Source organism: Pleurodeles waltl, chromosome 6 (genome assembly GCF_031143425.1).
Source record: "Pleurodeles waltl isolate 20211129_DDA chromosome 6, aPleWal1.hap1.20221129, whole genome shotgun sequence".
NCBI classification, from domain to species: Eukaryota; Metazoa; Chordata; class Amphibia; order Caudata; family Salamandridae; genus Pleurodeles; species Pleurodeles waltl.
Window position 1 is genome coordinate 1048748193 of NC_090445.1, and position 23823 is coordinate 1048772015.

General features: G+C 47.1%; 1 protein-coding gene across 1 annotated transcript in view; it reads right to left on the bottom strand.

The window, feature by feature from the left end:
• NPHP4 (nephrocystin 4) overlaps nt 1–23823 on the bottom strand; it is a 952546-nt gene that overhangs the window by 398536 nt on the left and 530187 nt on the right. The window contains exon 13 of the mRNA XM_069239971.1: nt 15759–15887. Coding sequence (XP_069096072.1) covers nt 15759–15887 — 129 coding nt within the window. The remainder of the gene's footprint in view (nt 1–15758; nt 15888–23823) is intronic.

Genomic DNA, 23823 nt, shown 5'->3' on the forward strand with positions numbered 1-23823 from the left:
AGTTATAGTTACCTTAGGGCGTGAGTTATAGTTGGTTAAAAGAACTCTATGGTTTTGTACGAGTAAATTCAGAGCCTAACTATAACGTCTCTGTAATCTTTGGTTTAGCAGTGAATTTCTATGTTTTTTTTAACAGAAAGCAATTTTAATTACTATACATTATTCCAACCCCCGCAGTGCACTGCTTTTGGCTGTGTGAAGTGGAGTTTGGTCGCAAGGCCTGGCCTACAGCCAGGATTGCACCCAACCCCTTATAACCACCCATATCGCACCATGCAGTATGAGCGGCTATGTTCTGAGAACACAAGCGGTCTAGAGAAATGTAAGAGACCGGCATCCACAAGAATGTATGTAAGCCTTAACATATTGCACTACCAAAGATTTCTCAGAGAAAGCACTGATTAGGAGTCAGTAACAATAAAAAACATGGAATTAAGAAAAGCCATGAAAACATGAGCGAACAGTGTTAAAGGCGAAGGTTAAACTACTTGCTCCTTTAATGGAATGAAAACCCATGTACGAACATTTCAGCAAGACTGCGGATTACCACAGCATTGATATCATAAAGAGAAAGAAAAACATGGATAACAAAGACTAACATGATATTAGCGCCCACTGAGCTAGTGGATATACATCTATCTGTTCCTAAATGTAAACCAAATTTGCATGCTCTACGCTGTTGGAACACAGAGTAGCATAACCTGCCATGGAGGAGAACCTCCTGCTATGTAAAGGTATATCCCAATGTCCCATGCAGAGAAAACATACTGTTGTCCCCAATGAAGAGAATAATACAAGTCATTTGGCATATAAGTATCTGGTAGAGACTCTATCTAGCTGCAGATTCCTTACCTTAGAATTCCCTGGTGTCAGCTTTGAATCCGGAATTTCCTGGCATCAGCTTCGAATCTGGAGTTTTATGTGAGCAGTACCCTGCGCGCGCGTCGTCGGACGGCGTCGTTCGGATCCGTGTGTGTTGACCAGCTCCGCGTGCGTCGCTGGAGTCGTCTATGACGTCACGGTTGTCTATATAGACACCGTCTCCGCGCGCGTACGTCAGTTCTTTTCCACAACTTCCCGCGCCAGAAGCACAGAGTCATGGAAGAACCAACCAATACACTTTTAACCTCTTTGACTGTTTGGAGAAAAACACTATCATGCCTGTAAGAAAGGCAAAAGTTGCCAAAATGAAACATATATATATATATATATATATATACACATATGCACATGAGAAAAAATTTCCCCAGAGCGGGGAGGCTTGGGCGGGTGTAAGAAATCTGCAGCTAGATAGAGTCTCTACCAGATACTTTGTTACCGAAGGTAAGTAACTTGTTCATCTGATAGAGACTTCTAGCTGCAGCTTCCTTACCTTAGAATAGATACCTAAGCTATAACCCATGGTGGTGGGTCTGAAGGAGATTTTTTTTTATTTTTTTATATAAGGAAGTCCTGCAAGACAGAACAGGCAAAATGCCCCTCCCTCCTCACCTGGCTATCCAGGCAGTAGTGCTTCGCAAACGCGTGTAAAGAAGCCCACGTTGCGGCCTGACATATGTCCACCACCGGTACGCCACGTGCTAATGCAGTGGTAGCAGCTTTCCCCCTAGTGGAATGAGCTCTCAAGCCCTCAGGAGGCTGCTTCTTCGCCAAAGCGTAGCATATTTTTATACAGAGAACGACCCAGCGCGAAATGGATCGTTTCTGTACTGCCCGACCCTTCTTTGCACCAACATACCCCACAAAGAGTTGGTCATCCACCCGGAACTCTTTAGTGCGGTCAAGGTAGAATGATAACGATCTTTTTGGGTCCAGTCGATGGAGACGCTGCTCTTTCTTAGAGGGATGCGGTGGAGCAAAGAAGGTGGGCAGGGTGATACTTTGACCCAGATGGAAAGGGGTCACCACCTTGGAGAGAAAAGAGGCACGAGTTCTTAACACCACCTTGTCAGGATATATCATTAGATAAGGGGATTTAGAAGATAAAGCCTGCAGCTCATTCACTCTCCTGGCAGATGTAATTGCCACCAAAAAGGCTGTCTTAATAGTGAGCAGCCGAAGAGGACAGTTATGCAAGGGCTCGAAAGGAGCACACATAAGGAAGGTAAGATCCAGATTAAGATCCCACTGGGGCATAACGAAAGGCACAGGCGGGAACAGATGTACAAGCCCTTTCAAAAATCTCTGTACTATAGGTGATTTAAACAGAGATGGTTGATCAGGCAACTGAAGAAAAGCCGATAAGGCTGCAAGATAGCCCTTGAGAGTCCCCAAGGAGGAACCCTGCTGGGCGAGAGACAAAATAAACAAAAGGATGTTAGACAGAGAAGAAGAAAGAGGATCAATAGACCTCTCTGAACAATAAGAAACAAAATGTTTCCAACGGCAGGTGTAGATCGACTCAGTAGAGGGACGCCTGGCTGCCAGAATGACATTACAGACCTCGTGAGGGAGGTCATAAACCATCAACTGTCGCAGCTCAATCTCCACGCATGAAGGCGAAGAGTTGACAGGTTCGGGTGGAGAACCTTCCCCTGCTGCTGCGACAGAAGATCCTCCCGAAGAGGCAGCCTGATTGGATGACCGATGCTCATTTTGAGAAGCTCTGGATACCAAACTCTCCCTGCCGAATGCGGAGTCACAAGGATTACTTGTGCCCGGTCGTTCTTGATTTTCTTGAGAACTCTGGGCAGAAGTGGTATAGGCGGAAAGGCGTACAGGAGGCCTGAACTCCACTCGCGACGAAAAGCGCCGCCTAGCGATAGCCCCCTTGGAAACTCCAACGCGCAAAACTGATGAAATTGCGTGTTCTCTGCGAAGGCGAACAGATCTAACCAAGACTCTCCCCACTGCTGAAAGAGTCCTTGCGCCACCTCCGGATGGAGACACCATTCGTGATCCTCTAAGCATTTTCGGCTGAGTTTGCCTGCTCTGGCGTTCAGAGAACCTGCCAGGTGTTGAACCACCAGGGTCATGCCCTGCTGTTCCAGCCATGTCCAGAGGCGTAAAGCCTCTTGACAAAGGGTCCACGACCCCACACCGCCCTGCTTGTTGCAGTACCACATTGCAGTAGTGTTGTCCGTGAACACCTGCACCACCTTCACTTTCACAACAGGAAGAAATGCTTTTAATGCTAGCCGGATCGCCGGAAGCTCCAACAAGTTGATGTGGAGCCCGGATTCCACCGGAGACCAGTGACCTCTGATCTCCACCTCCCCTAGATGGCCGCCCCATCCCAGAAGTGACGCATCTGTCACTACCGTTAGATCTGGTTGGGGAAGGGAGAGGGGTCTGCCCTTGACCCACTCGCAGTTCACTAGCCACCACTGCAGATCTTCCGCAGTCCTCTCCGAGATCTGAACTACGTCGGTAAGATTTCCCTGATGCTGTGCCCATTGGAACTTCAGGTCCCACTGCAGAGCCCTCATGCGCCATGTGGCATGCTTGACCAACAGGATGCAGGAAGCCATGAGTCCCAGCAGCCTCAGAGTCTGTCTCACTGAGATCCAGGATAGAGGCCGAAACATCGGAATCATAACCTGAATATCCTGAACCCGCTGATCGGGAGGATAAGCCCGATACTGCACTGTGTCCAGAACAGCTCCGATGAAAGAGAGCTTCTGAGAGGGAGTCAGGTGTGACTTCGGCACATTTATAGTGAACCCCAGAGAATGCAGGAGGTCCGCCGTCGTCTGGAGGTGGGTGACGAGAGCCTGGGGCGTAGGAGCCTTCAACAGCCAATCGTCCAGGTAGGGGAAGACTGAAATCCCTGACCTGCGCAAATGAGCTGCCACCACCGCCATCACCTTTGTGAACACCCGAGGGGCACTGGTGAGACCGAAAGGAAGCACAGTAAACTGAAAGTGTTCGTGGCCCACCTTGAACCGCAGGTAACGCCTGTGGCTTGGCAGGATAGGAATATGGAAATACGCATCCTGCAAATCCAACGCTACCATCCAGTCTCCTTGGTCTAGGGCAGGCAAAACCTGAGCAAGAGTGAGCATCTTGAATTTCTCCTTCTTGAGGAAGAGATTGACGTCCCTTAAATCCAAAATAGGGCGAAGGCCTTTTTTCTTTTTGGGAATCAGAAAGTAGCAGGAATAACAACCACTGTCTACTTCTGATATCGGGACTCTTTCTATGGCTCCCTTGGCCAAAAGAGCCGAAACTTCCTCGCGGAGCAAAGCTAAATGGTCCTCCATCAGCCATTCCTTTGTCGGAGGGATAGAAGGAGGGAAAGACTGGAAGGGAAGGGAGTAGCCCTTCCGTATGATCTGCAGGACCCACTTGTCCGTGGTGATGGAAAGCCAGTGAGGGAGATGAAAACGAATCCTCCCTCCCACTGGACGGACGTGATCCCGCAGAACCACACTAGGAGGGCTTGGGCGCAGTGGAGGGGGGCTGTGTGGCGGTCGACCTCTGGCCAGACACTCTGGGTCTGATGGTACCACGACCACATACTCTTCCGGGATGCTGTGAAGCCTGAGGACGGTGGCTAAATTGTGGCTGCCTCGGAAGGGGTGAAAAACAGACCGCTGTCGTGCCGGCGTTGAAAGGCCCAAGGATCTGGCGTGGCTCGAGAATCCTTGAACCTCTCAAGCGCAGAGTCTGCCTTTTCACCAAAAAGGCGAGAGCCATCAAAGGGCATGTCCATCAAGCTGGACTGGACATCCCCTGAAAAAAACAGTAGAACGTAGCCAGGCGTGGCGACGAAGGGCCACTGACGATGAAATCGCTCTGCCCAGCGAGTCGGTCGTATCCAAGCCACACCGGATTGTAAACTTGGCTGCATCTCTCCCATCCTTTACAGCCTGGGTGAGAGTGTCCCGTACGCCCTACGGGACCTGGGGCAGCACTTGCACCACCGTATCCCATAAAGTATGGGAATAACGGCCCAATAGGCAAGAGGTGTTTACAGACCTCAATTGCAGGCTGGAGGAAGAAAACATCTTCTTCCCAAGCTGATCCAGCCTCTTGGATTCCCTATCCGGGGGAGCGGAAGGGAAGGCACCACGTGAAGTAGAGGCTTGGACAACCAAGCTCTCAGGAGTGGGGTATTGTGTCAGGAAACTAGGGTCGCTGGGAGCGGGTCTATGGCGGCGGCCGACCGTCCTATTCACAGGAGCCCCTGTGCTGGGTTTGGACCACGTACCCAGAAGGACGTCTGTAAGAGCCTCATTGAAGGGCAACAACGGTTCCGATGTTGACACCCCCGGCAGAAGCACTTCTGTTAGGATATTTGTCCTGACTGGCACCGTAGGCAAATCTAGGTCCAAGACCTCAGCTGCCCTATGCACCACCATAGCGAAAGAAGCCCCCTCCTCCGTAGCCACATTAGGAGGAGTGAGCATACCAGTATCTGGAGATGTGTCCAGTCCACTGGCCTCCCCTAGATCCACATACCAGTCCTGTTGCAATCCTGATTCTAAAGGGTCCTCAGACCCCTCCCATTCCTCTCCTGCTTCTGGCTGTTCCAAATAATGCTCAGACAATGATCTGGGCCGAATCGGCTCCATCGAAGTCGGAGTCGACGTCGTACGACGTCGCTCCGGATCATCCGGAATAAGGATGGGGCTGCCACCGGTGGGTGCCGGTGGCGGAATCGTCGACGTCGGACCCGGCACCGAAGGAGGTTGACTGTGAGAAACCGGCGCCGGTCCAGATCCGTTATCGGATCCTGAGGTCCCCAACGGCGCTGAGGCCGAAGCCGCCGGCGTCGAATCCGAAGGGGCCCCTGCTGACCCACCCGAGGGTACAGCCCGCTCGTAGACGAGACACATGGCCTCGTAAAATTCTTTAATTTGAGCGGGGGTCGATCCGGTCCCCAGAAAGGGGGGAAGATGCGGAGTCGACCCTGGCGATGGCTCCGCAGAACTGCGCTCGGAACGACGACGTTCCCTAGACGCCTCATCGGTCGACAGCCTAAGGTGACATCAATGAGGGGTAGCTTCTTCTTCTTGTGCCTCTTACTTTACGATGACCTCGAGTGCAAGGAAGAGGACTTGGGGCTCCGGGAGCGGTGCCGCGACCTCCTCCTACTGCGAGACCATGACCTCCGCGGAGTCGCGCCGACCGAAGACGAATGTCGGGCCGCAAGAAGCTTAAGGGATCTCTCCCTCAAGGCCTTCGGCGCCATGGCCCGACAATCGGAGCACGAGGTGGAATCATGGTCCTTGTCCAAGCACCAAAGACAAACTCGGTGCGGATCCGTCACCGACATGGTGGGATGACACGCACCACATGGCTTGAATCCTGTCTTTCTCGAAGACATGACTCCAAACAGTTAAAAAAACTTCGAGAAACCGTCGAAGCAGGGTAGCTCTTTCCAAAACTGCGCTTAACCGGCGCGGAAGGAAAAGAACTGACGTACGCGCGCCGAGACGGCGTCTATATAGACAACTGTGACGTCATAGACGACTACAACGACGCTGACGACGCACGCGGAGCTGGTCGACGCACGCGGATCCGAACGACGCCGTCTGACGGCGCGCACGCAGGGTACTGCTCACAAAAAACTCCGGATTCGAAGCTGACGCCAGGGAATTCTAAGGTAAGGAAGCTGCAGCTAGAAGTCTCTATCAGATAGTCCCTCAATGATGAAAACTACAAAATTGACCAGATTCTAAGAAAAGAATCTGTCCACGTTTGACGAATACTTCCAATAACAACACACCTCAAAGTGTGAATTCAACTACAATAGTCATGTAAATGAAAGCAAGTGTACCTATCAGAGGTATCAAGACTTAATCTTCTCAAATATGAAAGATAAAATACCCTCATACAGAAGACGTAAATCCTTCTAAAGGAAGGAAGTCCTACAAAAAATGTAAAACAACTCCCAAATAGGTCATACGACTAGAAGTCTACATAACAGACTAAGCAAACACCAAAGTGACAAATATATGTAGACTTCAAGGTATACGTAAAATAAACCTTATAAGACCACAACAAGGAAGGTCTGAAAGTCCTGAAGAAGATAGTCATATTACAGGAAAAATAAATGTACCCACTAAAAAGTTAAGACAACAGTTAACCTATTTGACAGTACAAGGAGAAGTAGAGAACAACACTTAGCGTTATACAACACCCAAAGAGTTAGTAACATCTTCTAATTTGAAGCATAAATCATTATTTTATATCAAGTAATGATGATAAAGAAAGAAGCCTTAAACATCAGACATGAAAACCTCCATTGGGTTTCAGAGGACCACATTATTGCAATGAAAGGCCAGGGAAACTCAGCTGCTCCATAATGGGATAACTGAAAGGCTCACAGCCCTGCAGAAGCAAGACTGACATGTGGAACACTGAAGAACAAGTAACAGCACACTAGTGATGAACAAGCCAAAGGATAGAGAAACAAAGTTAACTTGTTGCTCCACTCCTACTGTCTCGAAAACACCTCAAAGCCAAGTCAGCCTTTGCACCAAACAAATGGGCGCCATTAAATGGCATGTCCAGTAATGTAAATTGGATTGGCTTCGAGAACCCTGAGGTAAGTAACTTGGCACTGTGACATAGCGCAACTGAGGAAGCTACAGCTCGACCCACTGAGTCAGTGCAATCCATGCCACAGCAAATTATTAATTTACCCGCATTCCGCCTGTCCTGAATTATAGGAGTAAGAGTGGTCCTGACATTATCTGGAACTGAGGGTAAACTGTTCGCTAAAGAGTCCCATTATGAATGAGAGAAACGTCCAAGAATACAAGACGTGTTTACAGAACATAGAGCAGAACGTGTGGAGCAAAAAATAAGCCTCATAAGCCTGCCACAGACATCAAGACTCCTGGACTCTCCAGCAGGAGAAGTATGGGGGAGGGACTCTATATCAGGGAAAGTTAAAGCGGCCTGTGCCACTAAACTGAGAGGAGTAGGATGTCTTATCAAACAAGGTGTATCACCAGGGACAGGGCCATGCCTGTGGGATATATCCCGGTCAACAGGGGGCCCCGTAGCAGGCTTAGATCTAGCACCCAACAAGACATCTTGTAGTGCCTCACTATCACGAAGCACTGGTTCAACACCCGTCTGGCTTTGATGGAGTATATCAATTAAGGGATCTGAGGTCAACTCCATTAAGAGAAGGGTTAGACCTAACACCTCTGCAACACTCTTTAGCATGTCCGCAAAAGAGAAACTTGCTTTCGTAGCAAGACCCGAGAGGAAAATAGGCATGAGGCCTCTTCACCATCATCTGCAACAGGAAACAACAGGAGTGAAGTCTTGTAAAGGTATGACCGGTGCCATTCCCAACGTTGTCCGGCATTGACATACAACGCAGAGAAGGAGTCGGTTGATTGGACACCAGTGCCAAAGGTCGGAACCCTGAAGAGCTGTGCACCGGTGCCATAACAGTTGCTTCAACTGACTCTGAAGGACGAACCGAAGCAGAGGACGAACCCACCTGTGCGGACACAGTTAAAGCGCTTTGCACATCCTTGGGAGCAACAGGCGCTCCAGAGGGGGGGTGACTGACCAAAGATTGCGTGAAGGGAAGAATAAGATGCACGCATCTGGTCTAGAGTCATCCAAACTGCTGGAAAGGGAGAAGATGCGGAGCAGACCCGGACCCTGTCTACTCAGCCTTGGAATGACGGGAGGTCAAAAGCGGTGAGTTTGGTAACTGCTGAGGCCTTGACCGCTTGTGAGACTTACCTTTGGACGTTGACGGAGAATAGCGTCCATGAGACTGACACCTCGAATGGCCCCATGAACGGACGTCAGACGGAGAAGGCGACATCATGTGATGGGAAGACCGAGATTGCGACATCTGCGTTGCAACAAACTTCATCCGACACTCACAGACAGCCTTCATGCTAAGTCGCTGAGAGGAGCCGCAGTCCTCGGCATCATGGTGCGCACCCAGGCACCACATGCACACTGAATGGAGGTCCGTAGCCGACATCTGCTGTCCACTGGACCAGAGGGTTTAATCCCCGGAGATATAGGAAGCACACTGCTCCAAGATTATGAAAATGTTGTAGAAGACTAAAAAACAGCCATAACAACCGTCTCTGGATCCGCGTTTCAAGCGCAGAAAAGAAGAAACTGATGTTAGCGAGTCGGCTGGGAGTTATATGGACTCTATTGACATCACATCCAACAGATTACCTCATTACGGAGTTATGCGACTCCCTGTACTGAAGACACACTATAGGTAAAAGTTTCCAGATCTGTGCTGGCGCCTGGGGAAGATTCTAAGTTAAGGAATCTGCGGCTTGATGTCTCTATCAGATTATAACCAGCAGTACCCACGACCAAAGGGCAACACTCAACCCTCCTGCATGCACCCAAACCCAAGCCGAGCATGGTCAAAGGCATGAGGTTGGATACCGTGGGTGATTTTATTTTTTCATTTTTTCTCTAGATCCATGGATCCGCGGATGACACTAAAAATAAAAAGGGCAATTTTGTACCCATGAGGGGTCCTTAAGGGACCCCTCTATGTGTCCTATTGGGTAAGGATACCTGTATCCTGACTCCTAGTGTGTTGTTGCACTCTTCTCCTCGCCTCCCCCAACCCCCAGCCGATGTGGAGCCAGCCAATCAGAGCCTTGATCCCCCCTCCATATATGACGTGTCCCTATATATCTATATTATTTAACCTTCAATAACTCTGAATCTAAATATATATATATATATATATATATATATATATATATATATATATATATATATATGCTGGGGCAGCCGTTTGCTGTTACAAGACTCTGGGACTTGGAGCTCACTGAAATGCATTGTGGTGAATGGCAGGTTTTGAGGGTCACAAAAAGGAGATTGTTTAAAGGTGTTAACAGATGTTAGTAACAATATAAATCATTTGTTGGAGGCACCCTACTAATTTTAGGTGTTGTGGTGTGTTCTAAGGTGATTTTACTTCGTGAAAGAGCTTTCTGCTGGGATTCCATGAATCATGTTTGAAAGAAAACTGTTTCTCATGATTTTCCCATTGGGGTTATGGAAGGTCATCAAGAAGCTAAAATGAGAGCATATTTTCTGTAAATTCACACTATCTTTTTCAACCATATGAGAAGGAAGTCTGACATTCTCATTAAAACATATACTTCCAAGAGGAACATTCTGTCTGTTGAATCCCTTGTGTTCTTCTACTTCAGCCTTTTAGAGTGTTCTAAAGCACAACTAGAGTGCTAACAGTCTCACATACGACAAAAGTGTGGCACGCCTGAAGCCATCTTAATTGAATCAAACTGGTGAAGCTTAAAACATTTAAATTTAGAAATGAACACAATGATGGTGGCATTTTGTCATAGTTTATGCTATAGAAAGAAAAATTGGGACACATTTTAAGTGAGTTCTCAAATATCTTCCTCTTCTATTTCAAGACAACATTCTGACATGTAGACTGAAACATGTGTTTTCAACACCAGCAGCAGACTGCAGTTAACTCCCTGGTGATCAGCTGCTTCATTAAAGTGTTCTAATGAGTAACTAGAATGCTAACTGATTTTATGCCAGAAGTGTGGCACATCTGAACGCCATCTTGATGGAATTGAAAAGAAAAACTGAAAGCATTTTCTAATGAGAATACTGCAGTACATTAGGAAATGAGGGAGTTTCAAAACAAATAGGTCTCCCAAGATGGCCACCAGAGAAAAAAGCCCAATGTACCACAAATATCACCCAAATGTAGCCCAAGTATAGCCCAATGATAGAAGTGTGCAAAACACTTTTTTAGTTTTTTTTTAGTTTTAAATAGTGCAAACTTGACCAGAGGGTACTGGGGTGCTAGAGTGCTTAACATAAGCATCAGTTACATTACACAGGGACACATTAATTTTGGTTTTAGGCCTGGGGAGATTATGGCCCTCATTTCAACCTTGGCTTCAAGTTGAAACCGCCGGGCGGCCGCCAATGCAGCCGCACTCCCGCTGGGCCTATTTGGAGATCCCCGCTGGGTCGGTGGTCGGAAACCTGGTTTCCGCCCGCCGGCACAGCGGGGATCTCGGCCGCAACACAGGAGCCGGCTCCAAATGGAGCCAGTGGTGTTGCAGCTGTGCGACAGGTGCAGTTGCACCCGTCGCGCTTTTCACTGTCTGCTATGAAGACAGTGAAATGCTACATGGGGCCCCCAGACTCCCCTTACCGCCATGAAAAGGCTGGCGGGAGGGGGACTCGTAATCCCCTGGGCAGTGGTGCGAGCGCTGCAGTCGTAATTCTCAAGGAAGCATCGCCAGCCTGTTAGCGGTGCTTCTGACAAAACAGCGCTGCAGTCAAAGACCGCCAGGGTTGTAATGACCCCCTAAGTGATTTGCCCAGAATCACAAGATGTGCTGATGCCAAAACTTGAACCTGGTCCTAAGTTGCAAAGTCTGCAGCTCTGCCGATTACACCATATCCTCTTCCTTAAATGTAACAAATAATCAAGTGATCAACTGGATAAAAAAAAAACATAAAAATAGCAAATAATTTAAAAGTGCTTTGTCACTATTTCAGAACTCAGAAAATAAGTCTTCATTTTAGTGTTTTTTACAGAACTAACCATAGTGTCTATGGTAATAAAAACTATCATTTTTATAATTTCTAAAGGAAATGCTTTAGGTATTACAGTTTTGAATACGTCAAAACGATGTGAGGCATGCCACACTTTTGTAATAAATATACAATGTTAGCAATCTAGTTGTGCATTAGAAAACTGTGGGGAGGCAGTGGTCAGGGGCACAGACTCAAATAATTGAGGGCAGGGAGAAGGGTGCAGAAATGACAAGTTGAGCATGCTGGGCAGGAGGGAGGGGAAGTGGCAACACAACAGACCATGTAGGGCACCGGAAGGGGCGCATGGGCAACAAACCAACCATGCAGGACTTGCTGGAGAGGCTGTGGCAATATAACAGACTATTGAGGGCAGAAGGAAGAGGCGTGGCAGTACACCATACAGGCCAAAAGATCCATTTCAGGTAGGAGACTTGCAATGTTTTTAATCCCAAAAGGGCTCTATTTTATCAGTTTCCTAGCTAAAATTTCCTCTTTTTCAATGTAAGCCATGTGGAAAATTAATTCCCCAGGTTTTCTTTTCAAAATCGCTCTCTTACCAAGTTCGAAATGTTGGCCAGTATGGGACTTTGGACCACGGAGGGCAGGAGGAATGGGGTAGGGACATGGACTCTGTGAGAAAACAGGGCTGATTGCAGAGGCCCCTTAACTTTTTGTCCCCATCTTTCACTTTTTGGTGGTGTGTTCCTGACTCTGATGGTGCCCTGGATACTGCTAACCAGTCCCAGGGCCTGTGTACTGTGTAGAATGAATATGCAAATAGGGCTAATTATAATTGGCTATGTCAACCTTCCTAGAAGTCCCTTGTATATGGTAGGGCATGTAGGTTTAGGGACCCAGCATAGGTGGTGCACTGCTGAGGTACCCAGTGTCATTTTAAATGTAGGCCTGCCTTGCTGGCTGCTTTTAAATTAAAGTTATGTGCAAATTCGACTTTGGAATTAAAAGCACTTCCAAAGTCTTAAACTACCTTATTTTTGCATATAAGTCACCCCAAAGGTGTGCCCTATGTGCCCCTAGGGTCGGGTGCCAAGTAACTATAAGCAGGGACCATATACAAATAGTTTTATAAGCCCTAGTGAGGCATAATAGCCAAATTTGTTTTTCCCTCACTGTAGTGAATAGCCTCTATAAGCTAAAATGGGAAGACTTTATTTTAATTAACAAAGTCCCCTTAAGTGTCAGATGACTCGAGCTTGGTATCAAATTAATTGTTATAATAAATCTCACAACTTACAATTGTTGGATTTAATATAACTAGTTCAGGTAAAGAGTTTTAAACTCTACCTGAAAAGTTGTCAACTTCAGCTCTGCAGTGCCGTTCTCTGATTGGCCAGCCTCTGGCAGCCTGGTCAGGCTGTCTTGATGAGGTGTGAAGTGGCCTGGGCTGAACACAAAGGATGTGCCCGGGGGAGAACTACCTCAGCAGATGGGGAAGCATGAAAGGGGGTGCTGCTAAACCTGTCTTCAAAGGCAGAAAGGGACAGTTGGAGCAACCTAGCACCTGCCTCACATCCTGTCACCTCAGACAATTAGGTGCCCTCTTGATTAGATTAGGAGAGGGCAGGAGAGGGGTATGTTTAGGATATTTTAGCCACACCAGTGGGTGGGCTCAGCCAGATGTAACCACCAAAAATCGGTTTCAGCCATGATGGATTTTTGAAGAATGTTGCTCCCTGGGATTGATTTTTGCCACACTTCCCAGGAAGTGGTCATCACAGTGGGAAGGACCCTGTATCTGATTGGAGAACCAGGACTCCCCTGTTTTTCACCCAGGAGCAAGGATACATATGGGAGAATTGTACCCACACCTCATATCCTTACCAGATCCCTACAAGGAAGAACATCAGAAGATGGACTGCCCTGCTGGACCCCTGACCTGCACCTGGACACTGCACTCTGATTGACTGCACCAGCTGCACACTTGGGCTTCACCACAAGAAGGACTTTGCCTGGCTTCAACTGGTTCAAGGAGGGACTCCCTGTTTGCTACAGGTGAAAACTTGCTACCCAGAGTCCCCTGCATCAAATCCTGAAGAAACTGACCAGCTGACCACGTCTAGTGGCCAAATTGGAGTTTGAGGCAGATGCGTTCTGGGAGTTGTAGTCTGCACCCTCAAGGAGCAACTCAAGAGCCTCTGGAACCTTGGGGTGAGCTGTGGACTCCTAAGAGACCTTAAAAGACCTTCTGGAAGAAGATCCGGAAGTTTAGAGAAGTTTGGTAAACTTTTTGAAAAAAGCTCCAAAAAGGAACTGACCCGCTGCGGCAACTCTAGCCGGCTTGCCTCAACCGCCACCGGCCTGACTTCCAGGTTCGTCTCACTGAAGAAAATCTAAAAAAAAGTGACTACATCTGAATGTAGAAAGTTGACCAGGACCTCCCAAGCAGTGTATCCGAAGTGGGCTCCAGGGACGTCGGTAAAGATTCAGGTTTGGCCCGGTCGAAGGATTTTCCTCTCGAAAAATCATCTGAACGTAGAAATCTTTACCGAGGGCTCCCGCGATGCTTATCCAGTGAAAGGCTCCAGGGAGGTTGGATCGGACTGGTGACATTGTCCCGCTGAAAAAAATCTTCAAGAAAACGACTAAGTCCAAAGGTAAACTTTTGACCGAGACCTTCCACTTGCTGTAGCTGAGGTGGGCTCCATCGCGGTCGGCCTTAAACTTTGACTTTGCCCTAGCCGAGGTGCGACCAGATGACCAGACTGACGCTTTTTGTTTCTAGGCACTTAAAAACACTAATACTTTAAAAATGCATATCTCTGGTTCCCCTTTTTCGATTATATTAGTTTTAGTGTCATTTTAAAGATAAAAATATTATCTATTTTTTATAAATTGGTGTTGGATTTTTATTGTGTTTTGTGTTTTACTTATTTACTGTTTTGTGAATTTTTAAATGCTTTACACACTTGTCTCCTAAGTTAAGCCTTGTTGCTTGTTGTCAAGCTACCAAGGGCTGAGCTAGGTTTAATTTATTGAGACCTAACTGGATCTAAGTGGAGGTCAGTGGCCTACTGCTAAGTGTAGGTACTTACCGGCCCTTACCAATAATCCACTTTCTAAAAGACTCAGATAAAAGAGGACAGCAGAGAGATGGGCAGGGGTACCAAACTGACCTTAAAGGGCAGGCATCAGGGATTGCATCATCACAATACACCACACAGGGAAAGCGAGATGGCAGTGCAGCCCATTGGACCATTGAAAGCAATAGGGAGGGGACAGGGCCATGCACATGGACAAAAGAGAGTACAGGGGAAAGAAACAAGGGCAGCAAGCTGACCATACCAGACAGACAGGAGGGACAGCACATCAGATCATGCAGGACAGGAGAGTGGGGGCTGGTGCAAGGACTCTGACAGCAGAGGGTAGGAAGGAGGTGGATGGGGCAGCAAGCTAACTGTTCAAGGCAGGCAGGAATGGCAGTGGCAGAACAACAACCACACAGGGGATGAGGAAGCAGGGGCTTGGACTTGAAGAATGGATGGCAGGGAGGACGGGGCAGGAGCAGCCAGCCTGGGTGGGAGCAGTACAATGCCAGGCCAGGCCCTGTGTCCAAGCACTGCGCATTACAATGGGCCTCTTACTTTAAGTTTTTTTTTTAAACTAGAAATTCACTGAAAAAACAAAGGGAAGTTATAGTTAGGAATTAGCATTTATAAAAACCTTAGAAGGTCACGGAAAAAACAAAGGTTACAGGGACGTTATAGTCAGGTTCTGAATTTACACGCATAAAAAGATAGAAATTCAGCTGTTAAAGTTATTTCAAGTAACTATAACTTGTGCCCTAAGGTAACTATAACCCACGCCAGACATAAGTTGTGCTAATTGTTATTGCAACTACACCAAAAGTACATATGGCAAAACAGCAATTAATGTTGTATTTCTTTTCATCACCAAGAAGCAACATGTTGGGTCAGAAGTAGGTATACAAACGTTGCTGCGTTTAGAAGGGGAATATCGAGTCCTTACATTTATCAGTAAGATCCTTTCTTTTTCATTGTCCTTGATGGCTGGGAGCGATCCAAAGTAAAAACTGAAAAATGTTTGCATTTCTGTCAAAGGCTCAAACGACTATGCATGAATCCCATTGAAGAAATTACCTCACAGACTAAGCAGATACTGTCAAAACCTTTAGAACTACTGATACCACCGCTAGTTTTTCTAACATTCAGAGTTGCCATTTTTCTCCACAAGTGAGAGATCACTTACCACTATAAATTCAACACCGATGTGAAAATACTTACTGCATGTGAAAGCTGATAAGCCATGGGTGAAGGCAAAAGTTGACTAGGTAGCTGCTGCTGTAACGGAGTTGTGGTGGAGTGGCTAATAGTTGGGTAGCGGGACGTTGAAGATAACTGAGATCTAGACAACTGAAAAAATAGCAACAATTAGTACACTGCGGTAAGTACAGCGCTTGCAGAATCGCAGATGATTTTTATAAGCTGGTTTCAAAGGAATAATAACTGTTGTTCGTGATACCTAGCACAACAAATATAGTGAGCGATGTGAGCTAATTATAAGAGAACCATGAATGCAAATTATAACAGGTATGCATACGGTACGATCGGGCTAATTGCTAGCGCTATCACGCAGACAACAGGACAGATGTGCTGCTCAAATTCTAATACAGGAGTGTGAAAGGTATTTTTTTTCTTTTCGCAGAAACCAGACTCGGAAGTTAGGTGATAGCAAATACAGACATTAATTGGTCTGCCACACGTTCTCATATTACCTGTTAATATTATCACATTCAAATTTACCAGAACTGCAAAAAATGAAAATGTAAGTGCTTGGCTGTATTTTGCCTCATTATGCCATGTACGTTTTTATTAAACTCTGATGCGCAACCCATGTTGCACGGGCAGCGTAGTTGTCCACTCAGTTCGACACGCAGAGGTAATCGCAATGAGGTAGATGGTCTTTGGTGTTAAGAGTCAAAGAACAGCTGTGCATTGGTTCAAAAGGTGTGTACATAAGAAATGTCACAAACTTGTTCAGTTCGCATTAAGCCATAAATGGTTTTGAAGAAAGCGTGTGCATCAAACTTTTTTATGTAACCTATCATAAAAGGAAACTTAAACAAATACGGTTGGTCAGGTAAACACACAAAAGGCTGAAAGGGCTGATAATTAACCTTTCACTGTGCCAACTGCAAGTTTGGCCGGTTGATATGTTGAGCCACACATCAAGTGACAAAAATCTCCCCAGCGTAGATCGACTTCATGGATGGATGTCTGGCTAGAGGGATGACATCAACCAACCTCGGCAAGTCAAACACATGAGAATGCTGCCACACAATTCCAGTGCATGGAGGCGTAGCTAGAATGCATCTCCTAACAAGTGCCCTGGAGAAAACTCCAGCAGGCGGAATTGTTGACCATGAGTATGCTCCACAGTAGCAAACAGATCTAGCCAGGATGTGCTCCATTGATCGAAGACTTCCTGAGTCACTCGTGATGTGCTGGTTTAGTTCATCACCTCTGGCATTCAGGGTACTCACAAGGTGGTTTGCGATAGGGAAGATATTGTGCTGGTCCAGCCATCTCCAGAGATGTAGCAACTCCTGCCACAGGTTCCAGGACCACACCCTGCCCTACTTGTTGCAGTACTACTTGACAGTGTTTTGCCTGTGAGGTCCTGCACCAGCCTCCCTTTGATGGGTGGCAGGAAGGGTTTTAGAGCAAGATGGATTGCCCAAAACAGTTATAGAATGACATACAGCTGGCTCTCCACCAGAGGGTCCTGATCTCCACTTCTCCCAGAGGCACCACAAACCCATCACTGATGTGTCTGTCACCACTGCACATTATGCCTGGGATAGAGGAGCATGCTGCAGGTCAGCTTGTCTATCAGCCTCCACTGTAGATGCTCTGCCATCTCATTCAGAATCAGAATGGAGAGCACCCCTCATGCTGAGCAACCTGAGATCGGATGGTCTCATGCTGGTCCTACATGTGCCACCTGGCCTTTGGGAAAAGGAAAATACAAAAGGTTAAAAAACCTAAGAGTCGTCCTCACCGAATCCCAAGACAGATCCTGAAAACGTTGGGACCATATCCTAAAAATATACCAGACTCTCTGCAGTGGAGGAAAGGCTTTGAAAGCAGCTGGAATCCTCCTGTGGGACTCAGGTGGGACTTCAGCTTTTTGATGGGAACCCCCAACAATGTCAAGAGTTCGGCCATTGTCTGAAGGTGGTCTATGACTGACTGCAGTGGACCTGCCTTCATTAATCAGACATCCAGGTACCAGCGTGAATGTATTTTCGGCCTCCGAAGATAGACAGTTATCATCAGCACAAGAATACCCAAACAGCCAAATAAAACTTGAAGGGGAGCACATTAAATTAAATGTGTTCCTCGCCTACCTGGTGCAACATATAATGACTATGGGACTGCAAGAATGGTATATGGAAGTATGAGTGCTGCAAGTCTAATGATGCCAACCAGCCTGCTAAACCTAAAGCCACAGTGCACATTTTAAATCTGTCCTTTCGGAGAAAGGTATTTAGAGGGAGAGGCACAAAATAAACCTGAAGCCTCTGGCCTTCCTAGAAACAAGGAAGTAAGTAATCATTCTACCACCTTCTCAGAGTCCAGTATCCTGTCAAAGGCATTGTTGTCAGAAGGTTGACTTCTTGCATCAGACTTGCAGAATGTTCTTCGAAGAGGCACTCTGGTGCTTGAGGAATGTGGGTGGGGAGGAAAGAAAGCGCACAGCACTCCCCTCTTCAACAATTTGTAGGACCACCTGATCGATGTGGTGGATCTCCAATGTTGTATTCTGCCTCCAACAGGTTGGGCGTAAACCTGGGAGGGCAAACCAAAGTAGTTTGGCAGCCACTTCAGCCGGGGAGGAATCATTTAAGGACTGCTGCCCCTGCTTGTTTGAATGGTGTCTACCGGCAACAAAAAGCCCCTGGTCCTATCCGATAACACATGGGTGTATCTACTCAAGAGACAAACTGCAGTGACAAAACTAAGGGCTGGACAAGCTGCAGAAGCTATTCTCTTTTCAAAAGTATATGATAGTTTTGAATCTTTATCCAGAGGAGGATAGGTCGGGAAGATACTTGGATTGACCTTACTTGTTGAAGCTTGAACCAGTGGCGTAGCGTTGGGGGTGCAGGGGGGGCCGGCCGCACCGGGCGCAACATCTTGGAAGAGACTAAATCCACGGGTTAGGGGGCGCAAATTACTTGCCTTGCCCCGGGTTAGGGGGCGCAAATTACTTGCCTTGCCCCGGGTGCTGACAACCCACGCTATGCCACTGGCTTGAACTAACAGGCTCCCCAGTGTAGGGTGCTTGGTCAGGAAGCCCGGGTCACCGGGACTCAATCATTGTCACCTAACCAAAGGTCAACTGACTGGCAGAAACTGGTATGGATTAGACAATGTAGCCAGAAATGCATCAGCAAGGTCTTCATTAAATGACAATAATGTCTCAGATGAAGCTGCCCATGTTTTAAGAATCTCAGTGAACTCATTTGTCTTAAGCTCAAAAGCTGGCAACTGCAAATCGAGTGTTTCAGCTGCCCCCAAACCTTCACTGCAAATGAAGTACTTTCCTTGGTTGATTGCCAAATGGATTGTCAAGCTCCGTTTCAGGAGATATCTAGCCCACTAGCATTTTGTACATGTATATATAAGGAATCATCAATATAAATTCGGAGGCAGAAATTTGTACACTTTCTGTCATGAGGGACATTGACTTCCTGCACAGGGCCAGAACCATAGCCAAACAAAGTATGAATCCTCTCTTGACACAGACGTCGAAGCAGGGGTTGGAAAAGGGATATGTAACCACTGGCTGCATTTTCCTGATTTCATAGAATGACATAGTGCTGGAGATGGCCAGTGATGGTTTGGAGTCAGAAACTGGTGTCAGGTCAGATTGTGGCAGAGATCTTGGTGTCAATAGGGCAGACATTGGCGCATACCTTAGCACCAGAATTTGAGTCAGTATGGAGTTGGTGTGGTCCCAGTAACAGCTCCCAGGAAAGCAGATGGAAACAAGGAAGGATCCAGCTGCTGAAATCTGGCCTTTGCAACAGCTGCTCCAGTGTCCCAACTGGGCTTGGGTCCTGGAATAGGAGTGGGACCTATTTTTCAAAACATGAGCTGTTCTTATGTTCAGCAATGTCGAGAATAGCCCCCTAGTTCCGAATCAGATTAGTTTGCAGAAGGTACACTGGTTATGCTACTGAGTCCAAACACTAAAGGCATATTTTGTGCAGGTGTATAACTGACATTGGCACAGCCTTAATACTGCTGATTATGGTGGCAAACTGTGAAAAGGTTTCTGGAGTTGCTAGGAAGCCGAGAAGTCGAGCTCAGAGCTTCAGATCTGCTTTGTGGAGCACAGAGAGAAACCAGCTGACGTCACAGTGCATGAGTAGCACTTATATGTGGCTCCAGGCTCCACTGCGTCACTTTCACAGTTGTATGGAGTCACTGTGGAGATATATGGCACTGTATATTGGCAAGCTGGAGCACTGCTGGAAGAATTCTCCAAATCGAAAATGGTGCTCCGGGAAATTCTAAATGTGATGAACCTGTAGTTAGAAATAAGCTATACAGCAGGTCACAGAGTACAGTGCCTCACTCAGACCAGCACATTCAGACACAAATAAAGCATCACAGAGCAGCTTCATTGCTCAAGATTCACAACATTTTGCTGTCAAAACTGTAATTCAGGAATGCCATAACCAATTGACCAAGTTTGGACGCATGGCAGTGGAATGCCCTCCATCTCAACGTTTGGAAACAGACTGCTGTACATGCGCTCCAGCAACCAAAACTTTGACATCTCACCAAACGTTTTCAAAGATCATTCAAACACTACCTCCTCCAGCTGGAAGTGCAACATCATTGGAGTCATATATAGAGCAGTGGCCACTGTGTAGTTATAGAAAAGGACTATAAGAAATTGATTTTTTGTTAGCTAATATCTTTGGTGCTGCTTGACGAATCCTCACAAAACATTCCAAAGAAAAGCCTCATCCACCTCAGATTATTCTGGGAAAGTTTCGGGGTGAGTCTTCAAGCAGAGACCAAGACAAAGGGGAGGTTGCAAAACACGTTTACCCAAGCAAATATCAGTAGGAACATTTAACGTGATACAACAAAAAAACAGCTGAACAGAATCAAACCACATTTGCAAAAAGCTAGAGCTTAGTCTTAATCCAGAAAGCATGCTTTTTATGATTTATTGTAAATCTGTTCAGTAGTTTTTAAAGAACTAAGATTGAAAATATTTATGCTGCAGAAGATCCAGGGACCCAAACCGCCAAAAGATAAAATCTGATTGGGTGCCACAACATCAACAAGATAATGCCGGACAGTCATCTTAGGACTCTGGACTCAGTCCCTTGTCCTGAAAAAAGAATTTAAAAATATTCTATAGGGGCTGGTGTGGTGCAGTCCTAGAGGGCCACTCTGTGGGGGTAAAAATTAATTTTTCTTGCAGAAATGATGTACATTAAAAACACACACGCACACACAAATGCAGGCTTCCACCCTGTCCAAATAGAAGCCTCTGGGGTGGGCAAGGGCCCTGTGGGTCAGCACATTGCAATTTTTATGAGGACGGGGCCATGCAGAATTCTAGCAGTTGTTTGAAGAGCTGAGAACCCCATCCTGAGGTCAATACCATTATTATGGGAGGGTGGCTTTAGGGCACGCACACCCTCACCACCATCGAGACATTAGAGGGTCTTGGGTGCCCAATACGGATCAGTTTGCCGGGGACTCCATACTACCAAACACTGTAGTTTGCTACCACCGGGGAGGAGCAGAAAGAAAAGTTGCTCCCAGCCGGGTGGGAGCAAAATAGGAGGTTGTCTGTCTTGTCCAGCAGAAGCAAAAGAAAAGCTGCTTCCAGCCAGGAAGGAGAAAAGTAGTTATGTTGTTTTCCTCTGGTACCCTAGGTGGATGTTGGATAGGAAGTCAGCAAGACTGATGGGCCACAAGTCTCCAATCACAGCCCGAAGGGCCATAAAAGTTGTGGGTGCCCCAGATAAGACTGGGGCACCCACTTTAAAAAACATAAAAAATTGCCGGCTCCTGCTGCACCCTGGATGGGTACTGACATGGGAGCCAGCGGGGTCGCAGGACCATGGGTCCTCCAGTGAGGTCCAAAACTTTGCCTAGAGTTGTTGGGTGCCACAGGGGGAACCGTGACAGACAACCAAAAAGCAAATAAAAAAAAAAAAACAAAGGTGAATATGAAAAGAGCGGAGTAGCCTCTCATTTGATAATCACTGCTCTCACTGGGGAGTGCCCTTTAATGCCCTATATAGGCTTTTTCTATTTATTTGTACATCACGGAGGTGCCCTTAGAAGGGGTAGGGGCATCTCCAAACATTTTACTTTAAATGATGTGGATGGGCTGCAGGCAGTGCAGCAGTTTCCATAGTCATTAAATACATGACACCAGAAGAGCCTACCATATTTTTAAAGCAACATTGTGGTTGGTTCTATGGCTGAAGTTTGCAGCCTGATGAATGTTAAAAAAGACTCACAAAGACTCAACACATTGTAGGAGGCTGGACTGGCTTGTAGTGGGTACCAAGGGGTACTTACACCTTGCACCAGGCCCAGGTATCCCTTATTAGTGTGGAGGGGTGTCTAGCAGCTTAGGCTGATAGAAAAGGTAGCTTAGCAGAGCAGCTTAGGCTGAACTAGGAGACGAGTGAAGCTCCTACAGTACCACTAGTGTCATATGCACAATATCATAAGAAAACACAATACAGGGATATACTAAAAATAAAGGTACTTTATTTTTATGACAATATGCCAAAAGTATCTCAGTGAGTACCCTCAGTATGAGGATAGCAAATATACACAAGATATATGTACACAATACCAAAATATGCAGTAATAGCAATAGAAAACAGTGCAAACCATGTATAGTCATAATAGAATGCAATGGGGGCATATAGGGATAGGGGCAACACAAACCATATACTCTAGAAGTGGAATGCGAACCACGAATGGACCCCAAACCTATGTGACCTTGTAGAGGGTCGCTGGGACTGTAAGGAAACAGTGAGGGTTAGAAAAATAGCCCACCCCAAGACCCTGAAAAGTGGGTGCAAAGTGCACCTAAGTTCCACAAAGAGCACCGAAGTCGTGATAAGGGGAATTCTGCAAGGAAGACCAACACCAGCAATGCAACAACGATGGATTTCCTGACGAGAGTACCTGTGGAACAAGGGGACCAAGTCCAAAAGTCACGATCAAGTCGGGAGTGGGCAGATGCCCAGGAAATGCCAGCTGTGGGTGCAAAGAAGCTGCCACCGGATGGTAGAAGCTGTGGATTCTGCAAGAATGACAAGGGCTAGAAACTTCCCCTTTGGAGGATGGATGTCCCACGTCGTGAAGAGACGTGCAGAGGTGTTTCCGTGCAGAAAGACCGCAAACAAGCCTTGCTAGATGCAAGGGTCGCGGTTAGGGTTTTTGGATGCTGCTGTGGCCCAGGAGGGACCACGATGTCGCCAATTGCGTGAGGAGACGGAGGGGGCGTCCAGCAAGACAAGGAGCCCACTCAGAAGCAAGCAGCACCCGCAGAAGTGCCGGAACAGGCACTACGAAGTGGAGTGAACCAGAGCTCACCCGAAGTCACAAAAGAGGGTCCCACGATGCCGGAGGACAACTCAGGAGGTCGTGCACTGCAGGTTAGAGTGCCGGGGACCCAGGCTTGGCTGTGCACAAAGGAAATCATGGAAGAGCGCACAGGAGCCGGAGTAGCTGCAAAACACGCAGTTCCCAGCAATGCAGTCTAGCGTGGGGAGGCAAGGACTTACCTCCACCAAACTTGGACTGAAGAGTCACTGGACTGTGGCAGTCACTTGGACAGAGTTGCTGAGTTCAAGGGACCTCGCTCGTCGTGCTGAGAGGAGACCCAGAGGACCGGTGATGCAGTTCTTTGGTGCCTGCGGTTGCAGGGGGAAGATTCCGTCGACCCACGGGAGATTTCTTCGGAGCTTCTAGTGCAGAGAGGAGGCAGACTACCCCCACAGCATGCTCCACCAGGAAAACAGTCGAGAAGACGGCAGGATCAGCGTTACAAGGTCGCAGTAGTCGTCTTTGCTACTTTGTTGCAGTTTTGCAGGCTTCCAGCGCGGTCAGCAGTCGATTCCTTGGCAGAAGGTGAAGAGAGAGATGCAGAGGAACTCTGATGAGCTCTTGCATTCGTTATCTAAGGAATTCCCCAAAGCAGAGACCCTAAATAGCCAGAAAAGGAGGTTTGGCTACTTAGGAGAGAGGATAGGCTAGCAACACCTGAAGGAGCCTATCAGAAGGA